The sequence below is a fragment of the Dipodomys spectabilis genome, unplaced genomic scaffold (genome assembly GCF_019054845.1).
Source record: "Dipodomys spectabilis isolate Male_0828 unplaced genomic scaffold, ASM1905484v1 ptg000373l, whole genome shotgun sequence".
Classification (NCBI taxonomy): Eukaryota; Metazoa; Chordata; class Mammalia; order Rodentia; family Heteromyidae; genus Dipodomys; species Dipodomys spectabilis.
The window spans coordinates 1,513,924-1,531,554 of NW_024871050.1; the positions used below are offsets into that span (position 1 = coordinate 1,513,924).

The 17,631-nt window shown below is 37.4% G+C and overlaps 1 protein-coding gene across 1 annotated transcript in view; it reads right to left on the minus strand.

The window, feature by feature from the left end:
- Positions 1 to 4,430: 4,430 nt before the first annotated feature.
- C2cd6 (C2 calcium dependent domain containing 6) overlaps positions 4,431 to 17,631 on the minus strand; it is a 74,244-nt gene continuing 61,043 nt past the window's right edge. Inside the window, 2 exon segments of the mRNA XM_042666994.1 lie at positions 4,431 to 4,868; positions 6,694 to 10,396. Coding sequence (XP_042522928.1) covers positions 4,578 to 4,868; positions 6,694 to 10,396 — 3,994 coding nt within the window. The 3' untranslated portion in view covers positions 4,431 to 4,577.

The following is a 17,631-nucleotide window of genomic DNA, read 5'->3' on the forward strand; positions in this document are numbered from 1 at the left end:
GTAATTATTTTTGTCGGTCGTGGGGCTTGAACTCTGGGCCTGGGTGCTGTTCCTGAGCTCTTCAGCTCAAGACGAGCGCTCTACCACTTGAGCCACAGCGCCACTTCCAGGGTAATTTTTGAGCCAGGTTTTTCTACATCTTGCTTTCCTCAGGGTACAGTGCCGCCCAGGATATCTTGTTCTTGCAGATTCTCTAGCCTTTTTTATCAGCTACTTAGACCAACAGGTTAGTTTATTATGGCACCATACCCTTTTCTGGAGAAGGGAAATGTGTATATTTCCCCTTCTTATTCTGTTAATGTTAATATGTATTGTAACATCAAACTGAGCCTCACATTTAATGATTCACTTGAAATGTATAGAGAAAATGTCATTTGCTTTTTATAAAAAGGGAGGGCCCTAAGCAACACTTTTCTAGCTATGTAAATTATAGATCCTAAATTCATGTACTCTGTGGGTGCTCAATAAAAACTTAATGAATTGAATTATACTTTATTTATTATTATTGTGTGGTTTGACAAAGCTGGAACACAGATTCTACTCCATCTACCCCAAGAAAAGCCATTTCTGAAACAAACTGGTTTACATAACCTAATGAATTAAGGCTACATGGTTTTGGCAGAAGGCGTGCTTACCTGTCATGATTATTAATGCAATTTCCTTATAAGCAAGAAGAGTTTGTAATTTGAACTCAGGTTAATAGGGGTTAATATCAGTTGATTTTCTTAATCTATACATCTCACTTCTATTACAAGTTATTTTTGATGTAAGACTAAAAGTTTGAGACCCAAAACATAAATATACAAATGAACAGGTAACTTTAAGCACAGTCTTTTTTAAAATGTTTATTGACTGGACACCCTCAAGAATAAACATTGGGTTTACTCTTGTCAGTGTGCCCACCAAGATGTGCTAGGGTGAAAGCTGAAAGTGAGAGAATTTAGAATGGACTGTGGAGGAGGAGGGGCTGAGAACCAGTAGAGGTCCCTAAGAGCGGCTGCATGGTGGGCGCTGTAGTTGATCCCACTGGAGGTGAGTACTTCTCCTTCTTAAGTTCACCTCACCCAAAGAAGCCCACAGGAATTTTAAATATCCTCCTGAATGTGTGCAGATTCTCCTGCATGTGTGGAGTGCAAAAGGTAGGAGGAGGATCATGATACTTCCCACATCTCCTGTAGGCATATTAGGGTTCTCTGATGATAGAGCCAACAGGATGTTTATACGTAGTGTATATATATATATATATATATATATATATATATATATATATATATGTTTGTATGGATTACATGCATACATACAGAGTTTAAGAAACTGGTTCATGTAACTATGGAGGCTGAACTGGAGACTCGAGAAACAATGATGGGGTTCTAGTCCAAAAACTAATCTTTTATCAGGATGGAGACCCAGGACAAACTAATGTTTCAGTTTGCTTTCAAAGGCAAGGAAATGTTGATGTTCCAGTTCAAAGGCTATGGGGCATAGTGCTTGAGGGTGCCAGCAATCTATTTTTGAGGTCCACCTAACTATCTGTTTTGCTCAACCTACCAATTGAAATGATCTCATATAGAAGAACCCAGAATAATGATTGGCTAAATATCTACACCACATTCTGTGACCCTGTACTGTTGACATAAAATTAACCATTGCAGCCAGGTACCAGTGGGTCACGCCTGTAATCCTCGCTACTCAGGAGGCTGAGATCTGAGGATCGCAGTTCAAAGACAGCCCAAGCAGGAAAGTCCATGAGACTCATCTCCAGTAAACCACTCAGAAAACCAGAAGTAGCACTGTGGCTCAAGCGGTAGAGCACTAGCCTTGAGCTGAAGAGCTCAGAGACAGAGCCCAAGCCCCATGACAGACAAAAAACAAAAACAAAAAACTACCATCGCAGTGGCTCTTGTGATTGATGGATAGCTTCACTGTGTGTATGATGACTTGAATTTTGTGCTTGAAGTCACCTCTTGCATTAGTTTTTTATGGCTGCCATAACAAATTTCCACAAACCTACTTTAAATACCACCAGTTCCTTTTGCAGTTCTATTATTTAGAAGTCCTAAAGGGACTCACTTGGGTAAAAATCAAGACATCAGCAGGCTACATCCCTCTGGGAGCTCTAGATGAGAATGTTTTTCTGTCATCTCTAGCTTTTGGAAGCTGACTATCTCACTCAGCTTTTGGCCTTTGTGTACCTCCAAAGTCAACAGTGTTGGGAAGAGTCCTAACACTGTCATTTTTTTTATGGCTTACTTCCTCTTGGCTCTTTAAAGACTCTTTAAGATTACATTGGGTACAACCATATTGTTTGGAATCATCTCCCTGTCTCATGTCAGCTGATCAGCAACCTTGACCCTTTTTATGTTGTGCAACCTAACTTACTAGTTAGGATTAACATGTAGGCATTTTCCACTAAGGGATCATTCACAGGTTCCTGAAATTAGAATGAGGGCAGACTTGGCCTAATTCTTTTTTTACTGTGCCTTTTGTTAAACCTTGTGCTGATGTCTGTTATTTGAAGGACTGAAATTAGCTAGAATGCCCATCAGCACATACCGAATGTAATTCTTTCTGTATTTGTGTCCCCAATACACTGTACGCTCATCAAGAATATGGTTTTATTCACTAGTATAATCTTAGCATTTAGCAAATGTCTGGACTAGTGTAGACATTCAATAGTTAAGACATTCTGTTTTGAATAAAGTGTATGGAGAAAAGAAAAGAAAATTTTATCAGATTTAACACTTCCATCTAGTAACTCTATCCCATTTTACCTCAAGCCAGATCAGTGGTTTTCCTCGTACCACTGAACAGTTGCTTATTAGCTCTCGATCCATTTCCTTACCTTTCTGCTTCCCTGAAAACTACATTTCCAGAGCACTCTTGCTCTCCAGTGAAAGCTCAGCTAGGAGAAGGAAGAAACATGGTTAGTTCTCATCCTTTTGTTTCTGCATCTTCTGGTGTTTCTGCAGTGGCTGTCTACCATTTGCTCCTGTCTCCCTTCCACCTGAGTGGTGGGAGCAGCTCCTGGTCTTGTGGCTCTCTGGGTTCCTTCACTATCTCATTTGACTTCTTAGCTTTGGTCCATAATGCATAAAACTAACTCTTTGTATTCCTTTTATTGAGACTATCTGATTTATTTGTTTTCCCAGTAATGTGCCAACTGAAACAAGTACAAATATTCCTCAACTATGATAGCGTTTCATCCAGATAAACCATTTGTAAACTGGAAGTATCCTGATGGGCATGGTTGTACACCTTTGTAATCCCCACACTTAGGAAGCTGAGAAAGGAAGACTGTGATTTTGCCTGGGCTACACAGAAAGGTCACTGGAAAATGCATTAAATATATAACCAAACTTACCCAACTTTGTGGCTTAGCAACATAGTGCATCTTAGAGTGTCTGATGTTCCTTTTTTTTGCAGGGCTAACTAGAAGCTGATGCTCCTTTGTTTCTGCAGGGCTAACTAGAACCTGTGCCTTCTAGTTGCAGTTTAGTACCATGTATTGTATCATATGTCATTAGGTTCAAAACCCATCAAAATTTAAAATATAGTTGCTACTGAATGAGTATGAGGTTCAAACTACTGTAAACAAAAACAAAAATCTCTAAGAAACCAGCTTATACATGTGGACACTTTTAGTCTCAATAAAAAAATCATTTCCTTGGTTATAACATTGAAAGAACCATTAAGAATTATGTTTTCTATTAGCCAATTCTATTTGGACTCCATGCTCTTTGATTTTTGCTAGAGAAGCTGAAACTAAAAAAAAAAATATGTATCCTAGAAATTTTACTTTTTAAGAGTGAATCAAATTTTAACACATATTGTGCTTCATAGAAATGGGACTAATTCTTAGAAGTTTCTGATCTAAATCTTATGTTAATGTAGGTTATACATTGCACTCTTTCTACAGTATTCTAGAAAGTTCCTAGTTTCTGGGGTTTGGGGAAATTATAAAAAGTTGTTCTACAGTTTTTCAAACTAGATGGTCATTCCTGCATAGGAAATGCCTCAGGAATTAGTATTAGATCTTTATTCATACTGTAGAAAGATACAATATTAGATGATGTTAATACTGACCTGCATTATGTAAGCCCAGACATTTGCAAACTGTGGAATCTAGAATTATCACTGGAGCTAAGGAATAAATTTGAGTAAAAACAAAAGGCTAACCATAGGTAACTGCAAATAGAATACATGAAAACTAGAAGGACAGGAAAATTTAGAGTATAATAATTGTTGGAGGAAGTTAGATAATCATTCACTCCAAAGTAGAATTGAAGTCACGGATTTATATAGAGGAAAACATGGGAAACAAAACTGCAAATTAATATCAACTATGTATTTGTACATGTATTCTCTAACATTTATAAACAAAATATGATTACATCAAATGCATTTACTTTTTATTTTAGCCAGTTGAAATAGTTTGAACAAGATGAAGTTTCATTACTGACTATTCTATTACAGCCATGTACAGCTCTCCAAACAATTTCATTAGTGGAGAAATGGTACACTAATTAGCCTCATATTATTTTGAACTGTTTAACACCTGCATATAGTACAAGTGAACATTATTCAACATCCTCCCTTAATTTTTTGGGCCACATTTTATACATCTAATAGTTTGGGGTTCTACTGCACATGTAACGTGAGTCTGCTGTAATAATTCGAGGACATGAGAATTTTCCAGTGGCACTCCCTCGTCGTTTGTTAGTCTCTGGCGCAGTGTACGGTCTTATACAGTGTTTTGCCTGATTATAGCTGTCATCTGGGTTCCTTTCTAAAAGTCTTGTTCTTGATTGTGAGTTTTTAAGATGGTTAAGCGAGGTTACATGTAAATCCTCAAATTTATCCAAATAATCCTGAATATTAAAATAAAATATTAAGTTGGCAAGTTAGGGTTCTTAAAAGTACACTTTAAAATTTACAAGACAAAGAATAAAGGCATTGAATGTTTCTTGGCAGTAACAATTTATACCCTCCACTGAGCTGCCACATTAAACCCTATCTTAGAAACCATATTTAAAAAATCTTACTGTTTCAAAGGATCTGCTAATCCAAAAGGGATGGAAGATATTAAGCTGGACACCAGAAAAATGTAAGAAAGCTGTGTGCAGAGGTCAGACTCCTAGACAAAGTTGTACAGTATACTTTGTAATCCTCCACCAAAATAACCTCTTCCTTGGCCCTAAATACAAATGTGAACTTTCATATTTTATTTTTGTGTGTGTGTGCACATGTGTCCATGCTAGTTTTGGTGCTTGAACGCAGCACCTCTCACTCTTGGCTTTGCTTTTTTGCTCAAGTCTAGTGCTCCACATTTTGAGACATACCTCTACTTTCACCTTTTTGCTGGTTAATTGGAGATAAGAGTCTCTCAGATTTGTCTGCCTGGGCTGGTTTGGAAACTACAATCCTCAGCCTTCTGAGTAGTATATTTTAGTTCTTACATTACCTATCAGTCCATCTTTAGCAGTTAATAAACATGTTAGTATATGTATATACTATATATGTGTATACTGATTATATATATGTATGGAGAGAGAGAGAACAACATTCAAAAATATGGTTGTAATGTTTGCACTAAAAAGAGTGAATGTACAAACTTGGTGCTAGGGGCACAAGCCTGCAACCCAAGCTGCTCAGGAGGCTGAGACCTGAGGATAGATGTTCAAAGCCAGCCCAGGCAGCAAAAGCCATGAGATGCTTAACTCCCACTAACCAGCAAAATGCTCAAGGTGGAGGTGTGGCTCAAGGGGCAGAGTACCAGCCCTGAACTAAAAAGCCAGCAAGAAAGGAAAGAGACAAATGCAGACAGACACTCACACAGACACAGAGAGACAGAGAAAAGAAGGAAGGAAGGAAGGAAGGAAGGAAGGAAGGAAGGAAGGAAGGAAGGAAGGAAGGAAGGAAGGAAGGAAAGGAAGCAAGGAAGGAAGGAGAGGAAGCAAGGAAGCAAGCAAGGAAGGAAGCAAGGAAAGGAAGCAAGGAAGGAAGCAAGGAAGGAAGCAAGGAAGGAAGGAATGAAGGAAGGAAGGAAGGAAGGAAAGAGGGAGGAAGGAAGGAAAGGGAGGGAGGAAGGAAGGAAAGGGAGGGAGGGAGGGAAGGAGAAAGAAAGGGAGGGAGGGAGGGAGAAGAGAGAGATTGTGCATATACCTAATTCTTAACAAAATAAGTAGCACATTAAGTTATCTGGAAAAGTCCTATGTATTTACAATTAAAACTGGGAAGACAAACTCCCAGTTAGTTTCTACATTGTCCACCCACTGCCAATGGCTACAACAGGCTGGGTTGCATAGCAGACCCTGGCTAATTAAGTCAAGGCTACTCTCCAGCCAGGCATGAGCCTTAGCTCTAGGCTGCTCCAAGTTGGAGGGCTTGCTCAGAGAACAATCTTTGCCAATTCATACCCCAGAGAAGGTGCCATTTTTCTATTTCATACAAAGCACTGTGTGTGTGTGTGTGTGTGTGTGTGTGTGTGAACTGTCGCCCTGATTCTGCAATTATATTTTGAATCAAGTAAGATGATGTCTGAATTTCAGGAATGTTTTAAAATTGAAGTCTGTATATGTTGGAACAATTAAAGTTACACATATATTTGCATTTGCGCATATATGTGCTATGGTAAATGATTCCCAGCACTTTTCCAAATATAGAAGGAGAAAACTTAGAGAAAAATATGATTACATGTATAGTACTTCTTGCAGTGCACTGAGGCAAAGTCCTTGGGACAGATTTCTTTGGATCAATTCTGGCAGCAGGCAGTGTGTTAGATGGCATCCCTACCATCTTGTCAAGTGACCTTTTTGGTTTGGCAATAGTTTCTTTTTCTTTTCGAACTTTGAATTTTATGTTTTCTCTCTTCAATACTTCTGGGAAAAAGGATGTTTTTGAGTTTTCTTCATCTTTAAATGATTGTGCTTCAGGAGTCTTGGCATATTTTTTACTGCAAATTTCACTTGGGTTTACACAAAGAGTTTGTATTTCTTTCTTGAATTGTGTAAAGGTTATTAAGTGTTCTTTATTGTTGTTGTTATTTCCTTTTAATCTCTGACAATACTGGTCTAATTTTGATGGTTCCTCACTCTCTGAATTGAACTGAATTACGGTGTTAGTTTGCCAGGAAGAGAAAGTGAATCTATTTAAGTGGTCATCTTCCCCTGGCATTTTGTCACTAGGAATTCTTGGATATGGTGACAATGCTGCTACAGGATTTTCCCGAACAGTCAACTTACAAATATTAATACTCTCCCTGCTTCCAAGAGGATTTGCTTCCAGTTTCCTCTCAAAGTAATCTTTTGACTGTATCATTTTTGGTTTATCATCCCAACTATGTAGGTCTGGAGTATCTGTATTATAAACAGAATTTTCTGCTTGAGTAAGTTGTATGAAGCCATGGTCTTTCTTGTGTTTCTTAAGCACCAGCTCTGCAAGTCCTTCGGAGGACTTATTTAAAGGAATCACTGGGGTACTTTGGTTGAAAGTAGATTGTACTTTTGTTAAACTTAATGTTTTTACTCCTTCTCTAGAATAATGGTTTTCTTTCCTTGTTGATGGATCTTCTTTTACATTGAATAAGAATGGATTGCCCTTTTCTTCCTTTGTCATCAGTTCTGTTTCTATACCTGTATCCCCAGGAGCATTTTGCAGAGTATTTTGACCAGTTTCTGAATATTTGTTTTGCTTTTCTGTATGTTCCTCCATGAAGTAATCTTCGTTTCTAAAAGGCAAACCTTTTTCTTTGCATTCTAATGGTATACAAGTAGGATTACACAAACTTATATGCTGATTGATCCCCTTTAATTGCCTTTCTGTCATTAGTCCTGATTTTGAAAGTTTATCTATAAAAAGATCCTGAACATGTTTGGTTAAATCAGTTCTGATACTTAGTAATTTATTCTCTGATAAAGTGCGAAGATTATTTTGTAGAGATTCACTTAAGGGATATTTCATGTTTATTTCAAGCCTCTGACTAAAACTTCCCTTTGTAATACCTTGGGCTAAGTCATGCAAAGATATTGAAGCACTTTCAGTTCTTAGAGGAGATATGTTTGTTACAGATTCTGACTCTTGTAATAAACTACTGTCGGAAATGTTTTTTAGGAAATAGTTCTGGAGGATTTCATTTAAAAAAGATTTTAGCTTTATTTCTAAATGTTTGTCGATGAAATGATAGTTAAAATTATTTACAAATGACATGATCTCTTTTACAATTTCGGAATATTTCTCCTGAGAAATATTTTGGTCTTTCAGTTCTGTTTTCTCATGCATGAAATGCAGATTTTGGTAGAGTTCTGCTAAGTCTTCCTTGTTCATATGACCAGACTGTGAAAGTCTTTCTACAAGGTAACACTGGATATGTTTACTTAACTCAGATTTTAAATTTTTTATTTCTGACTCTGAGAGATCTTCTAGAAACAAACGTAGCTTTGGACTCAAAATCGATTTTCTGTCTAATTTGTCTGTTTCATGAAGATTTAGTTGCATTTCTTCCACGTTTTCTGTATTACTTGGTAAAGAACGTTGAATTAGACTTTCTAGCTCTTTTTCTGGTTTTCTCTTTCTTTCAGTCTGATTATATTTGAAAAAAACATTAAAGATGTTTCTTAAAAAGGATTTTAACATTGTTTCATTGGGCTCATTAACATTACCCATTAGTGGGTTATTTAACATTTCTAAAGTATAATTTAGATCACTTTCTTCTTTATCAAGCCTCTGAATTTCACTTGACATGCCTGGTTTTTCATCTTGTATTGAATATTTCACATTTCGTACGGACCTATTCTGAAGACCTTCTGTATATTCAACACTACTTACAGGAGCATTTGTTTTTTGAGCAATGCTAAATATATTATGCCCTGACCAGGATTCTGTTTTGTTTTTGCCTTCTGTGCAATCCTTCGACTCTTCTTCAGAAGAGGTTGTCACTGCATTTGGCAAAGAGCTTTGGTGTTCTTTATCGAGTTCTATCACTTTGATTATCCCAGATTCTAAAAGAGTATCTACAGGAAATGTTTGTATTATCTGGCTCATAAAAGATTTGGGCTGTGTTAATTGTATTTTATCATCTTTTTCTCCCTCATTGACTGGTCTATATAAAGATGAACTTCTGTTGCAAGGTGTGGACAACTGACTCGGCGAGTTCATCTGGGCCTCATTCAGCTCCTTTCTTCCTATTCCCAACGGTGTGAAAACTGGTGCAGTGAATATTTGCTTTATGGTATTGTCATGTTCTTGGTCACGTAAATCTGATTTGAAGCTAGAAGGTTCAATTATTAAATGTTTCTTTTTAGAAGAATTCTTTTTTTTCACTGGAAAATTGCTCCCATCAATGTCTAGGTGATTTTCAGAGACACCTTTTACCTCTGGAGATGGAAGGACATTGTCAGGAAGTACATCATTGTCAGGAAGGACATTGTCAGGAATAGTTTTAAAAACCTGATTTAAAAGAGTCTTTGAACTTAAAATGCTTTGGTCTGAAAGCCAATGGTTTATATCTTGGATTTTTGCAAATGCTTCCTCTTCCCTACTGTTTGGTGGTGAGTCTTGAAAGCATGCGAGTGAAGAAGAACTGTCCTTTATTGCTTCAAAGTCCACAAAAATTTCTGGCTTAGGAAACAGCTTGTCTGAGAAGTCTTGCAGATTTTGATTTAAAATTGACTTAAGTACCATTAATTGCTTTAAATTTTCTATATCAGAAGTAACATTTGATGACTTTGAGCAATTGGGTGTAATTAAATTTCTACTCATTGATGATTCTACATGGAGGTTTGGTGAAGATACATTTAATAGATTTTCTTCTAACTTAGTTTCTAACGTTTTCTTTATGCAATCAGACTCATGGACTAACTTAGCCTTAGTAACCGAAGTCTTTGTTGTGTTCATACAGGGGTTTTGAACTGACTTAGTTACAGTAGCTGAGGACTTTGTTGTGTTCCTGGCGGGGGGGCATTGAGTTAGTTTATTCGTAGTATCTGAAGACTTTACTGTGTTGATAGTAGAGTCAAGTGGCAACTTATTCTTAATACCTGAAGTCTTTACTGTGCAAATAGTAGCCTCATATTTCAACTTATCTTTAGTATCTGAAGGCTTTTTTGCACTGATGCTTGGCTCAGGAGGCAACTTACTCTTTGTGTCAAACATCTGTACTCTTGGGTTTGGACATATATTCTTAGATTTAGAAGAACCTTCAGTTTGTAAACTTTTTGAGTGAGGAGGATCTTGATCTTCATGCTCTACAATTTCTGGACTTAAAGTGCTTATACATTTGTATATATCCTGGTCTTCTTTTTTGCTGACTGGCTTTTCTTTGCTTACATTCCTTAGAAAATGATCAAAATTGCCCAATTGGAATTTCTGAAATTGAAATAAAAAGGTAAATTCTGTAGCACTTATTTTGCATTTACAATGGATTTTCCAGTAAATTTTCTCTAGCAATCTCTATGCATCCTACCTTTTACAGAGAGAGAAAACAACTTTATTTTAAAATATTTGAACTGGAATAAAAATGTAAATTAAAATACTATAATTTTTAATGCAAAGATTTCAAATCCCTAATTCAGATAGTACTTAATACCTGGATATAATTTTTACTAAAATGAAATCAGGACTCACCTTAAATTTTGTTGTTAATTCTATATATTCTTGTTTGGAAGACGGTGTTATGAACTCATTTCCCGAAAAAGCCACCTTATAAAACAAGAAGTTTTCATTTTAGACTATTTGTAATTCAAAGCTATGGAATCAAGATCATTTTACTCTTTACTGCAGAATAAAACTAGATACACTAAAAGATATAAAACTGGGTACTTTGGCTGGGAAGGTGACTCAGTGGTAGAACGCTTGCCTTGCATGCCTGAGGCCCTGGGTTCGATTCCCCAGCACCACATAAGCAAAAAGAAAAAAGCCGGAAATGGTGCTATGGCTCAAGTGGTAGAGCGCTAGCCTTGAGCTGAAGAGCTGAGGGACAGTGCCCAGACCCAGAGTTCAGGCCCCACAACCGGACCCAAAAAAATAAAAATAAAAATAAAAAAAATAAAAATAAAACTGGGTACTTTTTCTGAAACAGATTTCTACTATGTGGTCCAGGTTTTATTTCAAACTTGTGATTCTCCTGCCTCAGGCTCATAGAGGCTGGGATTACTGGTATGGACCACTATGCCTGGCTCATAACCATTATATTGTAAAAGTTACCAAAGAAATCTCTGTGTGTATATGTGTGTACATATATTAAGTTCCTTGGTATTGTAATTGCTACCCTACTGAAGTTTTAAAAAATCAATACATGAGAGCTTCAAGTAAAAGTGAAAAAGAAAAATAAACTGAACAGAATTATTATAACAAATGTAATGTGATACTGAGAGGTCATGAAATAATTTACAAAGTAAGAAGAGCTCATATTCTGTGGAGATAGGACTTTTCAATGATTCATTTCAACCAAGGCCACCTCTAGTCTATCATCATGGAATGAGTGAATTTTTGAGATTGAGGTACTTTAGAGGTAGGTAGTTCAGTCCTCGTTTATTTTATGCAGAATCTGAAGCTGAAGTTTCTTGCCTCGAGTAACCCAGATGACTAGAAATCAAGGCTTCCCAGGTTTCTTCTTCACCACACAGTAAGGAGGCTTGTGGTTCTGAAGGCTTCCTCACATACCATGCAAATATGTCCACAGCAAAGTTGTCACTGTCTACTCAATGAACATTTAGTGTTTCAAATCACTATCCTATACATTATCTCCTTAGTCTGTGAAAGGTTCATTATACACAGTTAATTAAGTCAGTGATATTTTCATAAGAGATACTTTGGTATGGTGTTAAGCCTCATTAAAATCATGCATTTACCATGACTTTATTCTTTTGTGTGTGTGTGTGTGTGTGTGTGTGTGTGTGTGTGTGTGTGTGTATGTGTGTGTGTGTGTGTGTGTGTGTGTGCGCGCGCGCGCATGCGTGTATGTATGCTGGTATTTGGACTTGAACTCGGGGCCTGAAAACTGTATTTGAGCTTTTTTGCCGAAGGTTACTGATCTATCACTTGAGCCACAGCTCCTCTTCCAGCTTTTTGGTGGTTACTTGCAGTTAAGAATCTTACAGACTCTCCTTTGAGGCTGACTTTGAATGGTGATCCTCAAATCTCCTAAATAGCTAACTACCAGTACTCAGCCATGACCTTATTCTTAAATCTTCAATGGCTTTCCACTTCTGTTACTCATAGTCCTGGCCTGTAAATAACTCTCCAAGCTTCTCAGTATTCTTCTGTATTGTTCCTCTCCTCCAGCCAAATATGTCTGAATCTGAATTCTAAAAGTATACCTCATGTTTCTATATTTGTCCTTTTATTCATTATGTTTTCCTTTATTGAATTACCCCAAATATCCCTTAAAATAGTGTAACTTAACCCCTCTGTATATTACCTTTATAATAAATTTTTTTTGTGTGTGTGGGGGGGGGGTCCGGTCGTGGGCCTGAACTCTGGCCTGGGCGCTGTCCCTCAGCTCTTCAGCTCAAGGCTAGCGCTCTACCACTTAAGCCACAGTGCCAATTCCGGCTTTTTTCTTTTTTCTTATGTGGTGCTGAGGAATTGAATTCAGGGCCTCAGGCATGCAAGGCAAATGCTCTACCACTGAGCTACCTTCCAAGCCCTGACCTTTATAATAAAAATTTTAAAAATAGTTTTAACTTCTAACATTTGATCTAAACCTGTTCAACCACTCTGGAAAGCAGTGCAGAGGTTCCTCAAAAAAAAAAAAACAACAAAACATAGAACTAGCCTATGATCCAGCATTCTACTCCTGAGGTTTTCCAAAAAGATCACAAACCAGGTTGCAGTAAAGCTACCAGTACAACAATGTTTATTGCAGCACTACTCACCATAGCCAAGGTTGTGGAATCCAAATGGATCAAGAAAATGTGGTATATATACACAATGGAATTCTACTCATCCATTAGAATGAATGATATTGTACAATTTGTAAAGAAATGGAAAGACTTGGAAAAATGATATTAAGTAAGTCAGGCTCAGAGAAACAAAGTATCCATATTTTTCCCTTGTATGTTGAAGCTAGATTTAGCTTTAACAACTCATAAGTAAATACATTGGGTAGTATGCAAACATATACAAATGTATTAACTGGAGTATGTTAGACTCAAGGGAGATCTTAAATAGAAAGACTAAATCAAAGTAGAGCAAAATAAAAAACCAAGAAGTGGATACTTGAAAGAGGTGGGGTAGAGTCAGGGGGAAAGGGGTGTATGAATGAAGAGGGATGGGGGCGGGAATGCAGACAGGAATCCAATGTATATTCTATAAAATTAAGAAGAGTAAGGGAAGGAGTGGGTAGGGGAGGGATGGGAGAGAATGCTGAAAGGGGTAACACTGATCAAATTGCCATGTAAGCGCCTTTGTTAAATGGCAACTCCTCTGTACAACTACTTAAAGATAACAATATAAAGTAAAATAAAGGAAGTCCATTATGGGTAGGGTTCATCCATTGACCTAACTTCATCTTTGTACTTATTCCTTCTGGGTTCTCTCAACCCTTTCTTTCCTGCAGTTATTGTGGATCACAAGACCAATAGGTCTGATTAATGAACATCTTAGGATAAAGAACAAAATCTACTCCCAAGGAACAAAGGCCTTCTTTGCACAAACAATTCTTTATTGTATAGCCTCAGATAATGGTTCAGGGTAATGATCAAACAGACCAAAGCCAGATCTAGATGACCTGTATTCTTTCTATAGATCTCTTTTATCCAATGCCTTAAAATTCAGCTTTTACCATATGCTAATTTGACATTCTTATTATTATATATCAACCCCTTATTTACACAGGCTATCTCAGTGCTTTGCATTATTTAACTAATTATTATATTAACATTAAGTCAACACAATTTCAATTATGTTATTATAACATTAATATTATGTTAATGTAAAAACTACATGAATATAATTTTGTTTTTCTCTACTAATTACTATACAACTTAACTATTATAGGCTTAAAATTATTTAATATTAGTAGGGAACATACATATTTCCTTTTTATTGGTTAATCCATAGATAATTACTGTTTGAGGACAGTAATTATCTTAAGATGGGGTTAAGATGGAAGAGATTGTATTTTTGATACTTTTTAGGGCATCCATAGAAATCAAGAATGGATTAGGTACATTGAACATTTTCTATTGTGAGAAATTTATGGATCTAGATGTAGGTTGTTGGGAAAAGACAGAGCTTCCAGCAGTATATTTTCTGTATACACACAGAAAGAAACTTAGTGTGAAAGAATTTCTCAGCTATTCAGATGTTCTGGATGCAGCTCTTCCATTAACAACTTAAAAAAAAAAACTGATCCCTGAGAATAGATCTACATGTCCAGTCCAACATCCTGTCCCAGTTTGTTTTCCTGTGTTCTTTTAGCTTTCTAAAATTAATGCCTAAAATAGTCTCCCATCCTCAGGATAAATGTGCTTAAGTTTTTTTGTTTACAAAAGTTTTATATGAAGCTGGGCACTGGTGGCTCATGCCTGTCATCCTAGCTACTCAGGAGGCTGAGTTCTGAGGATCATGGTTCAAAGCTAGCCCAAACAGGAAAGTCCGTGAGACTCTTATCTCCAATTAACCACCAGAAAAAACTGGAAGTGGTGCTTTGGCTCAAGTGGTAGAGCACTTGCCTTGAGCTGAAAAGCACAGGGACAGCACCCAAGCCTAGAGTTCAAGCCCCATGACCGACAAAAAAAAAAGTTTTATATGAGCCAGATATGATAACACCTGACTTAATCTCAACACTACTAAAACTATTGCAAGATGGAGTAAGTGAAACATTAGAACATAAATACACAGGCAGGAACTTTTTGAAAAGAGTTCCAGGGGCACAGAAAATAGGAGAGATTTGACAAATAAATTCATAATTTTACAAGAATAAAGACTGTGTTTCCGTATGATAGAATGTTACTGGCAGTAATGTTTTTTGGATGGGGGTCTGGTCGTGGGGCTTGAACTCTGGGCCTGGGCACTGTCCCTCAGCTCTTCAGCTCAAGGCTAGCACTCTACCACTTGAGCCACAGTGCTACTTCCGGCTTTTTTCTTTTTGCTTATGTGGTGCTGAGGAATCGAACTCAGGGCCTCATGCATGCAAGGCAAGCCACTCTACCACTCTACCACTGAGCCACCTTCCCAGCCCTGGCAGTAATATTAAAACAAAGTAAAATGCCAACAGCGGTTTAAAAAGATAAATCCATAACTTACATTTCTTCCTTTTTTATTTACATGTTTTTGTTCTGGGGTCTTGTCATAAATTAGGTCTGAAAAAGAATTAAAATTGATTATATAAACAAGATGGCACCTGTAGAACTTGACAAGTGTGTTTTACAGACATGTCTCTGTCCATGATTGTGAAGGCAGAGTGGCTGAGAGGACCAGCTCTGGAGGAGAGCATGTGGACTCAGTCTGTGCAACTAATGGTTTACCTTTGAGGAGTAATCCTGCCTCTCGGCTTTATTTTCCTCATTTGCCAAGGGATGAAGATGCTGTGTGAGTTAATGGGCTAATGCACAACACTGCCTGGAGCATAAGAAGCACAGAATAAAGGTAAAGTGTGTTACCATCTTGGCTGGCTCCTCTTCTTCTCTGACTTTGGGACATATTGCACTGTGGGGTTTGTCATCCAGTAACCATACTATTTTCCTGTACTGTTGTTAAAATGTGTACATCAAGGGTTTTGAAATTAAACATCATCACACAATGTACATTTTGGGTACGTAAGAGATTGTCTTTCAGCCAAATTATGGTAAATACTTCTGTATTAAGGACTTCTGCTTTTTGACTCTTGTTCTTAAGTGTCAAGAAATGAACTATAAGAAAAAATTTCAATGTCATAATTGTACTCCTGGTTTTTATGGCTGCCAAATCTTCTGTACATCATTCAAAGCTATGGTCATGGCTTCTCTCTACCATCCTGGAGTATCCTCATTTTAGCCTACCCTCTGACAGTCAGGGAACACTTCATTATATTTTGCTATACATGCCAAATTCTGTAAAGCTGTGTAGACAATCTCCATTCTAGATACCGTTCATGGAAATTCTTTATATTCTCAAGAACTCATGATTCTAGAGGGGAGTCTTATGTAAGGAAAACAGGGAGTGAAAGGACCTTGATTTTTATGAATAGAGAGGAGAGACTGAAATAATATGTGCATAAATATTGAGAGTAAGAGAGTCTCAGTAGCTGGGTGTTGGTGGCTCACGCCTATAATCCTAGCTACTCAGGAGACTGAGATCTGAGGATCACAGTTCAAAGACAGCCCGGGCAGGAAACTCTGTGAGACTATTATCTCCAATAAAACCACTCAGAGAAGCAGAATTGGCACAGTGGCTCAAGTGATAGAGCACTAGCCTTGAGCTGAAGAGCTGAGGGACAACGCCCAGGCCCAGAGTTCAAGCCCCACAACCGACACACACAAAAGAGTCTCAGTGAAAAATATGCAGAAGTAAGTGGGATGGCCACAAACCTCTCATGGGTAATAGTAACTCATGGAATCCAACTCATGTTGAAATTCTCCCTAAGCATTTACTTCTATTTTTGCATACAACACAAATTTTACTTGCCATTGCTTACAAAGACTCTTGAGAAGAAACTGGATTACTAGCTTCTTTAAATGCAGTTTTTATAGTTTTTAAAATTACTCAAGACTTGCCATATTTTTCTCATCTGTAGAACTAGGATTGTAGGGCTATATGAAGATTAAATAAGGTACATGAAATAAGGTATATAAGGTAAATAAGGTATGCAAAGATATGAAAAGATTAAATAAGGTATGTGAAATAAGATATATATGGTAAATGGTAAATAAGGGAGACAAAGCTCTCAAGACTAAATAAGGCAACATAAGGCACGTGAAGAGTACTGAGATATGACTGTCAGGACCTAGTTTCACTCTTTGACCTTTAAAATGGGGAAATAGAGGCTTGGAAGTATAGCTCAGTAATAGAGTATGTGCAAGGCCCAAAGCCTGATTCCCAGAATCATAGTAAGTAAATCAATACATGCATACATAAATGTTTAAAATAATGACAGAGCAGGGATGAGATCAACTTTATATTCTCTTTTTGGTTGATAGAATACTTTTCCCCTTCCAATAAATACTGGAAAACAATAGAATAAAAAAAAACTTCCTAGTCAGATTTAGTCTAAAAGTTCTTCTATGGCTAGAAGGATATATTTATAGAATACTTCAGCCACAGTTATCACTCCCCAGAGCCTCTTCCCTTGCTCTTCCCACTCCTGCTGGCATCTACTCACCTCTTACTCCTTTTTAAGGACTTGATTCCACGTATGGGAGAGTATGAATGTGTGACTTTTTCAGTTTGGCTCATTTTGCTTAACAGGATTTCTACATTTGTGTGTATGTGTGTGTTTTTAATTGTCTCTGAGATTTTTGGGGGGGACGGTGGGTCGGTCATGGGGTCTAAACTCCGGGCCTGGGTGCTGTCCCTCAGCTCTTTAGCTCAAGGCTAGCGCTCGACTACTTGAGCCACAGCGCCAGTTCCAGCATGATGATTTCTAGTTCCATCTATCTTCCTGCAAATTACCTACTTACATTTTTCTTTATGACTGAAGGAAGGATGTACTGT